This window comes from Cetorhinus maximus, chromosome 14 (genome assembly GCF_964194155.1).
Source record: "Cetorhinus maximus chromosome 14, sCetMax3.hap1.1, whole genome shotgun sequence".
NCBI classification, from domain to species: domain Eukaryota; kingdom Metazoa; phylum Chordata; class Chondrichthyes; order Lamniformes; family Cetorhinidae; genus Cetorhinus; species Cetorhinus maximus.
Genome location: NC_135892.1, coordinates 81,661,783 through 81,674,857, shown reverse-complemented (window position 1 = coordinate 81,674,857; position 13,075 = coordinate 81,661,783). Strand labels below are relative to the sequence as shown.

General features: G+C 41.6%; 1 protein-coding gene across 1 annotated transcript in view; it reads right to left on the bottom strand.

The window, feature by feature from the left end:
- Positions 1–13,075, bottom strand: part of mta3 (metastasis associated 1 family, member 3) — a 262,123-nt gene that overhangs the window by 103,066 nt on the left and 145,982 nt on the right. The window contains exon 8 of the mRNA XM_078557154.1: positions 11,223–11,322. Coding sequence (XP_078413280.1) covers positions 11,223–11,322 — 100 coding nt within the window. The remainder of the gene's footprint in view (positions 1–11,222; positions 11,323–13,075) is intronic.

Here is a 13,075-nt window from a genome sequence, read left to right as displayed (position 1 = left end):
GTTTGGCAGGTGAGCGCCGGAGTTGGCTGAGCGCCAGCCAAAATGTTAAGGGCCTATTAAGGGATTAATTAAAGTACACAAAAATGCTGCCCATCCAACCTTAAGGTTGGTGGGCAGTCAAAAAGCCCAAGTGGCCTTCATGTTTTTCAGGTAGCCTCATCCACAGGCGGGATGAGATTTCCTGAAGCTTTTATAAAATAAATAAATAAATTTTCCAACCTTTACAAATATGTCCCAACTCATGTGACAGTGTCACATGAGGTGGCATGTTTAAATAAATTTTTATATCATTTATTGAACTGTTTTATTATCTATTCAATCTTCCTGAGGCAGCTCCATGCCTCAGGGAGGCTGCTGCACTCTTTCGCACACATCTGCGAAAGAGCGCAGGCCTCGACTCTCCCTCCTCTCCCCACCCGCACAGGTAGCGTCGAGTGCTACTGGCCGCGTGTTATGCTGGGTGGGCCTTAATTGGCCCACATGCGTAAAATGGCAGCGTGCAGCCGCTCGGCTCCACGCCTGCTCGCTCCCGCCCGCCATAGGAAAAATCCAGGCCAATCTCATTCCTAGCCAGGAAATAGTGTACCTCAGGGGCGAAGGATTGAAGTGCAGGATAGCTGGATTGCACTGCACAGATCGAGATTGCCAGATGTAGGGGACAAGAGTGATTGGGGGAGTGAAGCACTATAGGAAGAAAGCAATTGGGAAGAGCTAGGGATGGGAGCACAGCACAGAGACTGTTGAGGTGAGAGAGGTAGCGTTTTAAAACCACTGGGCTACGACAGCACTGGTATCATTGCAAATTATGCTGAAGACAAATTTTGTTTTTCTCGATCTGATTTGCAATCAGAAAGCTTTATTTCTGTTTTCCAATCAGAAAACTGGCTTTTGCATCACCGGATTTTTAAAAAACTGGTGGAAAGATAGATCATTCACAGTCTTAATATGATTTCCTGTTTGTGAACCTGCCTCTCCATTACTATATTAGATTGAGAAGAGAAAGCTTTCATCTATATTTGAGGACTGTAGTCTACCAGATTGCTAAGTATGTTAATATTGGGGCAATTTAGCGGTCATGGCCCACCAATGTGACCTTTGTACATATTAAAAGTCTGTTATGTGGTTAAGCCTCTTAGCTCATTGTTCAGGGACTGTAGCAGAATTCAAACTTCAGACATCTGAGACAGATACAGGCCTCCAAACAGAAAAGTTCACAAAGGCGTCTGAAATACACAAAAAACAACTATGTAGACCAGCTTAATTACATTGTTTATGAAATATGTAATTTCCAGCTTTCTGTCTTTGGCATTCTACACCATTCCAAAGAATCTCGACATAAGCTTGAAGAACAGCACCTCATCTTTTCATTAGGTTCTATGTAGTCCTCTGGCCTTAACATTGACTATAACGACTTTAAACTATAACTACAGTTTCCATTTCCTCTCGTGGTAATGTGTTGTTTCCAGAGATGTGGGAAGGAAATGGTTTGATGTTTGAGGTGGAAACTCCAAGTCAGAACAATACTAGTGGGGTGGTCTGCATCATGGTGTCAACCTGCTTTACTACTTCCACCAGACTCCTGGGCCATTGAAGTCAGCTTCACCTTGACAGTTTTTCCACAGTTCCTTTTCTGCCTATTTTTCTTCAGATACTCACACACACACTGTCTGAATCTTGTGCATGCACTTTATATCTTTAATTTCTCTTCTCATATCTTTGTCTTCTGCTAATACCACTTCCAGCATTTAACCATCTCTGGTTCTTCCCATAAGCAGGCCATTCTATTTCCTTTCCCATGGGTGTTATTGTTTTCTTTCCCTTGTTTTGATCCTTTTTAAATGCTATTAATCTGTAACATCTTTTAGTCTTGACGAAGGATCTGCGACTTGAAGTATCAACTGAATGATTTCTGTATCTCCACAGATGCTCTTTGACTTGCTGGGCATTTCCAGCTTTTTAAGTTTTTGCCTTCTGAAAGCTCCACTGGTATATCAAAGCACTAAGCAAGAGAAAATCTGCCTATGTTTAAATTGTCACTGCCTCAATCATTTGGTTTGCAAAATAAAGTACAGAATGTGGATTAGAACCACTATTTTGCATATGCTCTTTTAGTGCAATGTTAGCTGAAACAACTGAATTAATCATAAACCATACTCTGAATGCCACATACATACAATCAACGCTACAATTAAATATATACACTAAGTTGACCTTTGAAAATTATTATAACGGTTTCTTCCCCAAGCTAATCATTTTGAAAGAGTATTTGGAATTAATTCTTAAATTACACTAAGAGACACTTCTGTTTTAAAGACAGCACATTCCCTTAACAAAAGGTATGAAGGAAACCAAAAATTAGTTTCTATTTGAAGAAACCAATTTGTTATTTTTCCTTCTTCTACATCAATTACAGAAAGTCATGAGAGAAGTAAGCGTCACATCCTTTCAAAGTGCCACGGTAATACTGAATTCATTATTAACAAAAAGAAATATATTTTTAGTTTAGTTCAATGTGGCAGTAACTGATGTCTTTCAGTTGAATAAAACATTATCTTGAGGAGTTATTTAAATTAATGCTATAGAGAGTTTGCATAGGATTTTAATGTGTTCCCTAGAACACCAGAACAATAACACTTTCCAATGGTATTTGATATATTCAATGCGAAAGGCCTGATTTTAAAAAAGTCTTGCATTTAAACAGTGACTTTCATGACCTCAGGACATTCTAAAGAGCTTTAAAGCTAGTGAAGTACTTTTGAAGTGTAGTCACCGTTATAATTTAGGAAACGTGACATCTAATTTTCAGACAGCAAGTGCCCACAAATTGCAATGTGATAATGACCAGATAATCTGTTTTAGTGATTTTGGTTGAGGGATAAAAATTGGCTACAACACTACGGGTAACTACCCTGCTCTTCTTTCAAAACTGCCATGGGGGCAGACGGCGTCTCAGATTGACATAAATCCAAAAGATACCACACTTCTGACAGTGCAACACTGAAGTGGCGCCATACATCTTGAATTCAATCTCTGAAATAGGGCTTGAACCCTCAACCTCCAGTTTCAGAGGAGAGTGTGCTAAAATGGATCAAGTCACGCAAGGGGTTAAAAGAGAGGCAGCATAGCACTGACCATAACATGTTCATGCCTTGCATCATTTTGACATTTGGCACAGTGTCAGATGCCCTTGCCTCAGGCAAATGAGGGCCTCAATGAAATTCAAATGCTGGGATCAGTGATATAATTAAGGCTCTGATATGATTTTAATGTTATGCCATGCATTTGGCACTTAATGTCTGCCTCGCCAGAAACACCAAGCATGAGGAGTTATTTTTGGTTTCCTTGTCGATCAGAAGGATTGCTCCACTGGGATCCAAGAAGAAAACCTTGTGACTCTCCCGCCCTGGGATTTCTCCCCTCCCCTGGGATTTCCCCTTCCCCTGAACTTGCCTGGCCCTTTCCCAATCCACTCACTTGCCTGCCAGAGGACGTTCCCAATGGAGGTAGCCTCCATCATCATGGTAATGATATTCAGGAGTGAAAATGATATGGGCATCATACTGGTAAGTCGAAGCCTGCCAGCCCCACATTCACCTCCCACCCCACGTTAAAATCAGGGCTTAAGGCCCAAAATTTATCAAGGATTGTTTTACTTGCTCTGAAAGCAAGAACTACACAGAAAATTTGTTGCAATATAACATATTTCATCAGGGAACCTCTTCTGGCACCAAGTTAGGTGATGTATCAAGAGCAAAATGGGTTAATTGCTAAACCCTTCAGGGGTTAAATTGGATAGCCCATGGAAACAGCCAAAGGGATCACAATATGCAATTAACCCATGCTTGTTCATTGCAATGCAGTTAGCATGCCAACTTTGCACTGCCTACTCCTTTCAATGAACTCTGCGCCCAGCTAGCTCTAACTATGATGTTCACTAGCTGGAGGGGCCAATATTGTGATCAACTAGAGCCACTTAAACCTAGTCTACACCTCAAAAAAAGGAGATGCATTGTGGCTACAGCAGCTGCTGGGGATTGTGGTTGAAGAAAATCTGATCTGGGAAAGAATAACGAATGGCACATCAAGGGAGAGCATGCTCAAAACGCTGCACTGGAGGTCTTGGTGGAGGAGGTGGAAAAGAAGAGAGTTGTCCCATATCTGCAAGGAGGGAGAAACCCTCCAAGCATACAGTATAAAAGGCAGTGGGAGCAGACAGTTAAGGACCTCAATACCAAGAGTCAAGCTGCGAGGATCTGGATGTGGTGCTGAAAGAAGTTTAATGACCTAACACAAGTGGTCAATATCAATGACTGAGCCATCAAAGGCCACATCCTACCAGCAACATCAGCAGCCTCAGCTACTGGTCAAATCACTTATCCAACCATCTCTATCAATCAGACCTCATAGGTGACATTCATGCTTCACCTTACCCTCACACATTTAGCACCACTGAAAACATCACACTCACATCTCACAGGCTGCACAAAGTACCAGCTATTCAACAATGACAGCCATATCAGCCAAACAGATTGCATAAAACTCACTGACACACACTCTTTTGCAAGACAATCTGGTAAATAACCAGAGGCAACAGGAGCTAACCAGAAGGGAGCAGGCAAGGCTGCATGTTGTAACCCCTGTGGAAGAGACTGTGGAAGTACTGGCCATTATTGGGATGACTATTGCTCAGCCTGTTCTCCTCCTCCCCACATTGCACCTTTCCTTCATTCCACACAATCTTCTGATTTACAAGCTGCAAACTGCGGACGCAAGAAACTTTTACTCTCCACCCCACATCGCCACAACCTTCATGTGTTTGCCTTTCATCACTGAACCCCCCCCCGCCATCCTGGTGATTTACCATAGAGAAGAAGCTTAATTGGGCCAGCCACATAAATATTATGGCTACAACAGCAGGATGGAGGGAGTTTCGTGGCAAGTAACTCACCTCCTGACTCCCCAAAGCCTGCCCACCATGTAAAAGGCACAAGTTACAAATATTATGGAATACTCTCCCACTTGCCCGGATGAGTATAGTTTCCACAACATTCAAGAAAGTTGGCACCATCCAGGACAAGGCAGCGTGCTAAATCAGCACCCATCCACCATTGGCGGATAGCGGCAGTAGTGGGTACTATCTACTATATGCATTGCAGCAACTCACCAAGGCTCCTTCCACAGCATTTTCCAAAGCCACAGCCTCTGTCACCTCAAAGAACAAGGGTAGCATACACATGAGAACCCACCAAGTCACACATCACCCTGACTTGGAAATATATCGGTGTCTCTTCACTGGTGCTTCATTAATTCAGTTAATTCTGAACTGCCATGCAGTGGTAGCAGGGTATAGGTACGTCACTGCCAATTATTCTTAATGACGTATTGAAAAACTTGGTTGTTCCAAAAAGGGCTTACATAAAAGTACTTTTTAAAATATTCGTCAATTGGCAGGAAACATCCGTTGATCCTCACTCAATAATTAATTCAGCAAGATCTATCTGCCCTTTTTCAATATGGTTCCAACAAGATTTATTTCAGTAGTATGAGATCCACCCAGATGTTTATTTCGAATTGCCCCTTGCTGATAGACCCACTGAAGTATACCACTGCTATTCTCAGAATTTCATTTTCTACTTATTTATATTAGTCTGCCTGTACTTCACATCAAATGACTCAGAGCGCCACAACCCAACATCCTTTCACAGAAAGGTTAAACATAAAAAATAAATGAAAAATTCACTAATTAATTTGTTGACTGAAGTCCTGTTATAACAAGACTTATTAATTAGCTCAAGCTCCCAGGTACTGCCAACTTTCAAACTGTAAAGTAGAAGAGGAGGTCGTTCTGCTTCTGTGTTCATCAGCCATGATTTTCCTCCCAAATACTTTAATAGGTAGAGAAACATGGGGTGGCAAACATGAAAGCAAAACTACAACTATGGTTGTTTTCTTGCTTTGTACAGCTAGTAGAGGTACATAATTGCTTTTGATAAGAAGGGAATTAAAACATTTCACTCTGTCCAGTTATAATCTTTCTCTATCTTCCTCTTATTGGGGACAAAATGTCAGTTTCTATCTGGTATATATTTTCAGTTTGACTGTAGACTCAAGAATCAATGTTAAAAATACTGCAATCGCTTCTGTTTAATCTATAGTTTGATACCACAACCTTCACCCATCTTGATGTTTTAGATAATGATAAATATAACTTTGTATGCATATAAAACAGATTGAAGCTGGTTTCTAAAGGATGAAAAAGCTTTTCCATAGCCAAACAACTCTGTAAACTGGAAAACAGATTATATATCTTTGCAGTACACAGAAAATGGATGATAATAATTCATAATAATGAAGTATTCCAAGAACTAGGAATCAAAAGGTAGGGTGAATAGAGCAGTCATATAATCATGTTTATTATGAGAAAGTGCTAGGGATTATTGTAAGTTAAAATAGCAATGAGGCTAATAGCACTCATTATTTATGGGTAAATGGTACAGTAGCTTCTTGCAAGGACATGATGCATGGTTAAGCACAGACATCCAAAAGTAGCTGTCCGATTTGCACCACTCCACCGTTAGCTTCGTGAAAATAGCATTTTGGTGTCTGCCTCAACACTGAAATGCATCAAATGTCATGCAGTTTCCACATCTGAAGGGTAGACTTGAACTAAACTTGCCACAGAAAATGGAGTTTTCATTTCAAGTAAAAGCAACCTTTAACAACACGATAATTCTTAATTACTGCTAACTAACCTCTCTGGCACCAAACAATTAGCTATTACAAGGAGTCTCATTTCTTCAGGTATTAGTTGTTGTTGGAGATTTAAAAGAATGTCACATTTTAAGTTAAAACTTTGTAACATTTCCTTTCTGTCTCTTTTTTCTCTCTCCTTTAATACAAGTTTTCTTTCCCTCCCTTTATTTCTCTTTCTGTACTTGATTTGACATTGAATTCACCCACTCCAATTTACACTTCTTTCCACGTCCTTGCACGCTTTATTTCTCAACCCTACAATCTGAGGGGACACACAGTTACTTGTTCCTGCACTGAAGTTCCAGATGCTCTGCTTCCTTCACTGGATCATCATTAGCTAGCAATTTCAGCAACTTAGAGGGCTAAAGTATCTTGAGCTGGAGAATGCAGTGGCTATTAGATGACCGGCTACACCAAAATCCGGCCCATTATTACCTTTCAGAGGGTACAGAGTTGACTAATTAATTTGTTTCCAGGTATCAAAAATTCAGATTTTAAGGAAATTGGGCTGGTATTTTTTGAAAAATGATTTTAAGGTGACATAATTGAAGTTAAGATTAGAAGTCAGTGCCTGTGTGGTGTCTATTAAAAACAATTTAAATTCATCAACTGAACACGTATACTCATGATGGTGACAGAACTGGGAAAATACTTTATGGTCAGAGCTTCCAATGTTATGGCAACTGACAAAGTTGACGCAGGCAGATTGTTCACTGCAATAACATTAGCAAATCAGAAATCAGAGTTAAAAGATGCATACAACCAAGATACGGATTGCCATGAAATACAGACAATTGTGGAGGGAAACAAATTAGGGATTTTGGATGGATTTGGTGGTAACAATAAGCTTGTAAAGTAAAAAATGACTGTAAAGCTACCCTAAAGATGACAATGACAAAACAATACCAGAAACTGTCCATCAACGCAGAAAGAATCAGGGTCATAGAAGAAAAGGTGACAAGGAAACCTGTGCAGTCAGCCAGAACAAAGCAGCAGCTTTAAAGGAGACAGATTGTAATCTAATGTACTCTTTGCAAAGGAAAGTGAATAGCTATGTGCATATGAACAACATCTATAAAATGGTGCACTGCCTATCTGGATCTAGGACAGAACATATTAAAGAGAGGTTGAGAAGGATACTGAAGGGAACAAGGAGCATCCAAGTGGGGGCCATCTACATAGGAACAAACGACACAGGGAAAAAGAAATAGGTTCCTTGAAAGTCGCTTATACATGGATAGCCTCAAAAATCAAAAGGGAAAGAAAATGATCAACTTTGGTATACTTTCTATATTTGGGGGGGGAGTAAAACTGATCCAAAAATGAAGACATAAACAATATAGTATGGAACCAATAAGGTGACATTTATAAATAATGAGATACTTTCAGAAAAACAAAGGTGATGGGCTACACCTAAACTAGGTAAGGACAAAGAGATTTATGAGAAACATTGAGGCAGGAATTGAGAACCATTTAAACTAGGTGGGTGTGCAAGGAGGGCAGGAAGAAACACCAGAGCCCCGGCTGCTTGAGCAGCTGAAGGTGAAACCCTGCACTAAGAGAGGGCAGGGCCATGAATTCTTAGCAGGATCAATTGATTATCCTGAAGGACAAAGAGCTACAGCACAGGATTCTCTCAGCCTAGTGCTCACTCCATTAAGTCCAAAAGTATACAATTTGTCTGCACAGGCTGCTTCATCATTCTCCACACCAGGAAGCTGGACAACAATGTCATTACCTGTCAACACCCATGGAGGATTACAGCCTGCTAGCCTCAGGGGAGGCAAATGATAAGATACAGTTAGTACAGTGCAATATGACTCCCTGCCACAGAAAATAGCCCAAAACCAAAACAAGCACCTTGAGAAAAAAACATTTAGACCCAAGGACAGAAGTCTAAAAACTGCCATGAAAACGATCAAGACATGTCCACACAAGTAGCAGGCAGGATAGCATGTTAAGCCAAATTCTCTACCTATTAAGGAGGAATTGAGAGATGACTATTAAAAAAAATCCATTATCTTGTCAATGGGGATCCCACATTAATATCTAAATTTTTGATATTCCCAAATGCCTGGAAAAGAACAGACCAATGCCCTTGCACCAAGCTTCATAACCTCAGACAGAAGGGCGGACTGATTCCATGGTTCTGTAGATGCAAGAATGTGTCCCACTCCCCTAAAGCCTGAACGCCCTATGTCCTTTGTAGTACAAGTCCTCAACAACTAGACCAAGGAAATGATAATATCCCAAACCAGTTCATCTTAATCTTTACAAATTAGTCCTTCCCCCGACCCACAGTTTCAGATAATCACAAGGCTTTGCAAATATCAAACATGTCTTCTGTAGCCAAGGCAACAGGGCAGCTTCAGGGTGAATTATTGACTTCTCTGCTACCAGGACCAACTCAGTGTAAAGACAACCCTACCCCACCCCACATCAGCAAAAACTAGCATCCAGCCTTCTAGCCACTAGAATAACATCCCAGATGCACAACAGAACCAACAGAGAATAACTCCCCAGGACTGACAGTATGCAGTTTATTGACAAATGTTTTCTTTTCCTTGGTCTGCGTGAACAAAGCCGAACTACAATGAACCATCACCGCTGGCTGGGACAAATGCTGTGACCTCACCTGGCAGATGCTAACCAAGTAACGCTGTTTAAACATGGTAACAGAATGAACATAAGAACAGGCATGACCCATTCAATCTCTCAAGCCTACTGTGGTTGATGCATACCTCAATTCCACTTACCAGCCTTTCTCCATATCCCTTGACACTCTTAAGGACAAAAGTCTATTTCCAACTTGAAAATTTTAACTCATTACAGCATTCACAACAATTTGAGGAAGAAAGTTCTAGGACAGGATTTTTACCATGTCGGTCAGGCAGGCAGGCCCGGGAGCAGTTGCGAAACCGACCGCCACCCGCGATCAGGCCCCAACCGCGATGTCACACTGGCTGGCCAAATTAACAGCCAGCCAGCGTGAATCGAGCGCTGCAACGCTGAGCGCTGCTGGGGTGGGGGTGGGGGCAGGAGGAGGGCGAGCACAGAAGTTTGCACATGCGAGCGGGTGCGCGCACTGAAAGCTCCCTGAGGCACAGAGCTGCCTCAGGGAGCTGAAGATTTATAACAGTACAAATAAAGATATATAAAATAAGGAGAACATGTCCCCTCATATGACTCTGTCACATGAGCAAGGACATAGAACCATAGAAAAGTTACAGCACAGAAGGAGGCCATTTGGCCCATCTTGTCCATGCCAGCCCGAGGACACCCAGGTGCCCTTTCTAATCTCACCTTCCTGCACCCGGCCCATAGCCCTGCAGTTTACAACACTTTAGGTGCAGATCCAGGTACTTTTTAAATGAGTTTAAAGTTTCTGCCTCTACCACAAACTTGGGCAGCGAATTCCAGACACCCACTACCCTCTGTGTAAAAAAGTTCTTCCTGATGTCCTCCCTACACCTTCTGCCACTTATCTTGAATCTATGTCCCCTGGTTCTAGAATTCTCAGTCAAGGGAAACAATTTTATCCTGCCCACTCTATCTATTCCCCTCATAATTTTGTACACCTCAATCATGTCACCTCCCAGCCTTCTTTGTTCTAAGGAGAATAACCCCAACCTATCCAATCTCTCCTCGTAGCTACACTATTCTAACCCTGGCAACATTCTTGTAAACCTCTTCTGCACTCTCTCCAGAGCTATTACGTCATTCCTGTAATGTGGTGACCAGAACTGCACACAATACTCCAGTTTTGTTATAAATGAGATTTAAATATTTTTCTTTTATTTTTAAATTCCTGTTGGAAACCTCATCCCGCCCATGGATGAGGTTTCATAAAAAATCCAAAGGCCGCTCAGCCCTTTCGTCCGCCCGCCAATCGAATGGTTGGGCGGGCAGCGAAAAATCTGATTTAATTAATTAAGGGCCTTAATAGGCCTCTAAATTGTCAGCGGGCACGATGCCACCTCTTGTATGTGCCCGCCGAGCGAAATATCACGGTGTGCGCGATGATTTCAGGACGCTCGCCCAGGCGTCATCCCACACTAATTTACCCTCGTTCGGGTTGGGCACAAGTCTGCCCGACGAGAGAAAAATTCTGCCCCTAGATTTCCACTTTGTGTGAAAAATACTTCTCAATTTCACTCCAACCAGTCTTGCTCTAAATTTAAGATAATCCAGCCTTGCTCTAGATTTATTTTGGATATATAAGGTAAACCTATATTTGTGAACTCATTTTATCATTAAACTGCTTGAAATGTCTATAGCATCACTGGAATATTCCAGGTTGTTTCCCATGGTAACGTGCGTAGCACTATGTGTCAAGGATATGTACATACATGGTGTGCAGTTGGATGATGCTGACATTTATATAGGGTTCTCAAGACTGTAAACCGCTATCTTTCGATATGGTTACCTGATAATTCTTGATAAGTCTCTAAGAAAACTGTTGAACTTACCAGGGTTATGTCCCTTGAAGCAGCTGCTGCACTCATATGTAAACTGGGCTGTCTGACAGAACTGCTACAATCCAGGGCTCGAGCAAATGTACCCACAGCACTGACAGAGAAAGAGACAAGGGAAACAGTCAAAGAGTATTCTGTTTGCATGTTGTTCTTGAGAGCTTATACATACCCTTGTTGACAGACAAACAGATGTGAGATATTACTTTTATTTCAGATTTCCAGCATCCACAGTAGTTTTGTTTTTTGTAATTAGATTTTACTTTGCTTTTGAGATGATATGCTACATAAATGCAGACGACTTATTCCACACTAAACAATTTTTGGGCCTGTTCAGTAGCATTCATGTTCCCTGTTCTCTAGTTTGGAGTTGGGGCAGAGACTGAAAATGTTTCTACAGGAGCCAAAATATATACTTAGCTGCCTTTGTGTCCCACTTTGAATATAAACAAAATTTACCTCTTCAAATTAGGGTTTGGAAACTATTGCTATATGAGAAACAGTGTTTAGTTTTTGTGCCCTTCAACGACTTCCTAAAAAAATCCAGCTATAAAAGAAATAAAGTTTTGTATTTAATATCACTCACAGAGGAAAGAAATAGCAATTTTTTAATACTACTGAAGGACAAGATGGATCAATTTATTGGTATTTGGATAACGTAGGATATACAGCACTAAAACAGGCCATTTGGCCCAAGCAGTCCACACCAGTGTTTATGCTCCACTTGAGCCTTCTCTGATTTGATGCTTATTTCCTCACAACTGTTGAAATTTATTGTATTTATTGTTATAAGTTTTGTTTTAAGGAGTATTCCAAGCCATTCCTGTTCACCATTCCAAAAAAAGCTCAATTTGCAGTCGACAGGGCTCTTGACTCTATCCATCTCACTTCCTGTACTTCTGCCCTTCTCCACTTTCACAGAATCACAATTGGGTTCCTCTTGGCCTCATCTCCCATCCCATCAGCTTCCACATTCAGCAGAACATCCATCGTCACCTCCAGCATGATGTCACTATTAAACACATCTTTCCCTCCTCACCAAAATGGCTCCAAGGCACCCAGGTCCACTCTTCCATCATCTGCTCCCCATCCTACGGCGCCTTCCCATGCAAGTGCAGGAGACACAATACCTACCCTTTCACCTCCTCCCTTCCTACGATCCTGGGCCCAAAAACTCCTGCCGGCTGAAAATGCAGCTTCCTTCTACTTATTTCAATTCAGTATACTATATTTGCTACTCACTTGTGGCCTCATCTACAGTGGAGACACCAAATGCAAACTGGATGATTACTTCACTGATTCACAATTATGACCCTGTTCTTGTAGTTGCTCGCTGTTTCACTTCTGCACCACACTCCCACTCTGACCTTGCCCTATTACGCAGTTCCAGTGAAGATCAACAGAGCCTTCAGGAATAGCACCTCATCTTTTGATTAGGTATTGTACAACCTTCCGGGCTCAGCATTTAATTTAGCAATTTCAAATCATAATCATTCCACCTTTTCAGACTGCAGACATAAATAACGGTCACCTCGTTTGGTATTGCATCATCACGCCTACCTTCCACCACACCACAGACTCTCCCTTTTGTTCTCCCACTTTTCCTGCCAATGCACTTGCTTGAAAACTTCTTTCAATTCTAATGAAAGGTCATTGATCTGAAACGTTGGGGGGAGTTTTACAGACCCCTCCAGGCTTGTCTGAGGGCGGTGGTGGTGGGAGGGCACATAAAATATAATGGGTGGCTAACCCACTGCCAACCCTTAGGCCTATTAAGAGCCTAATTCTGCCTCCAGGTGGGTGGTGGAAGGCAGAAGAAAGAGCCAGCCCACTTTTTCACCAAGGTCTGG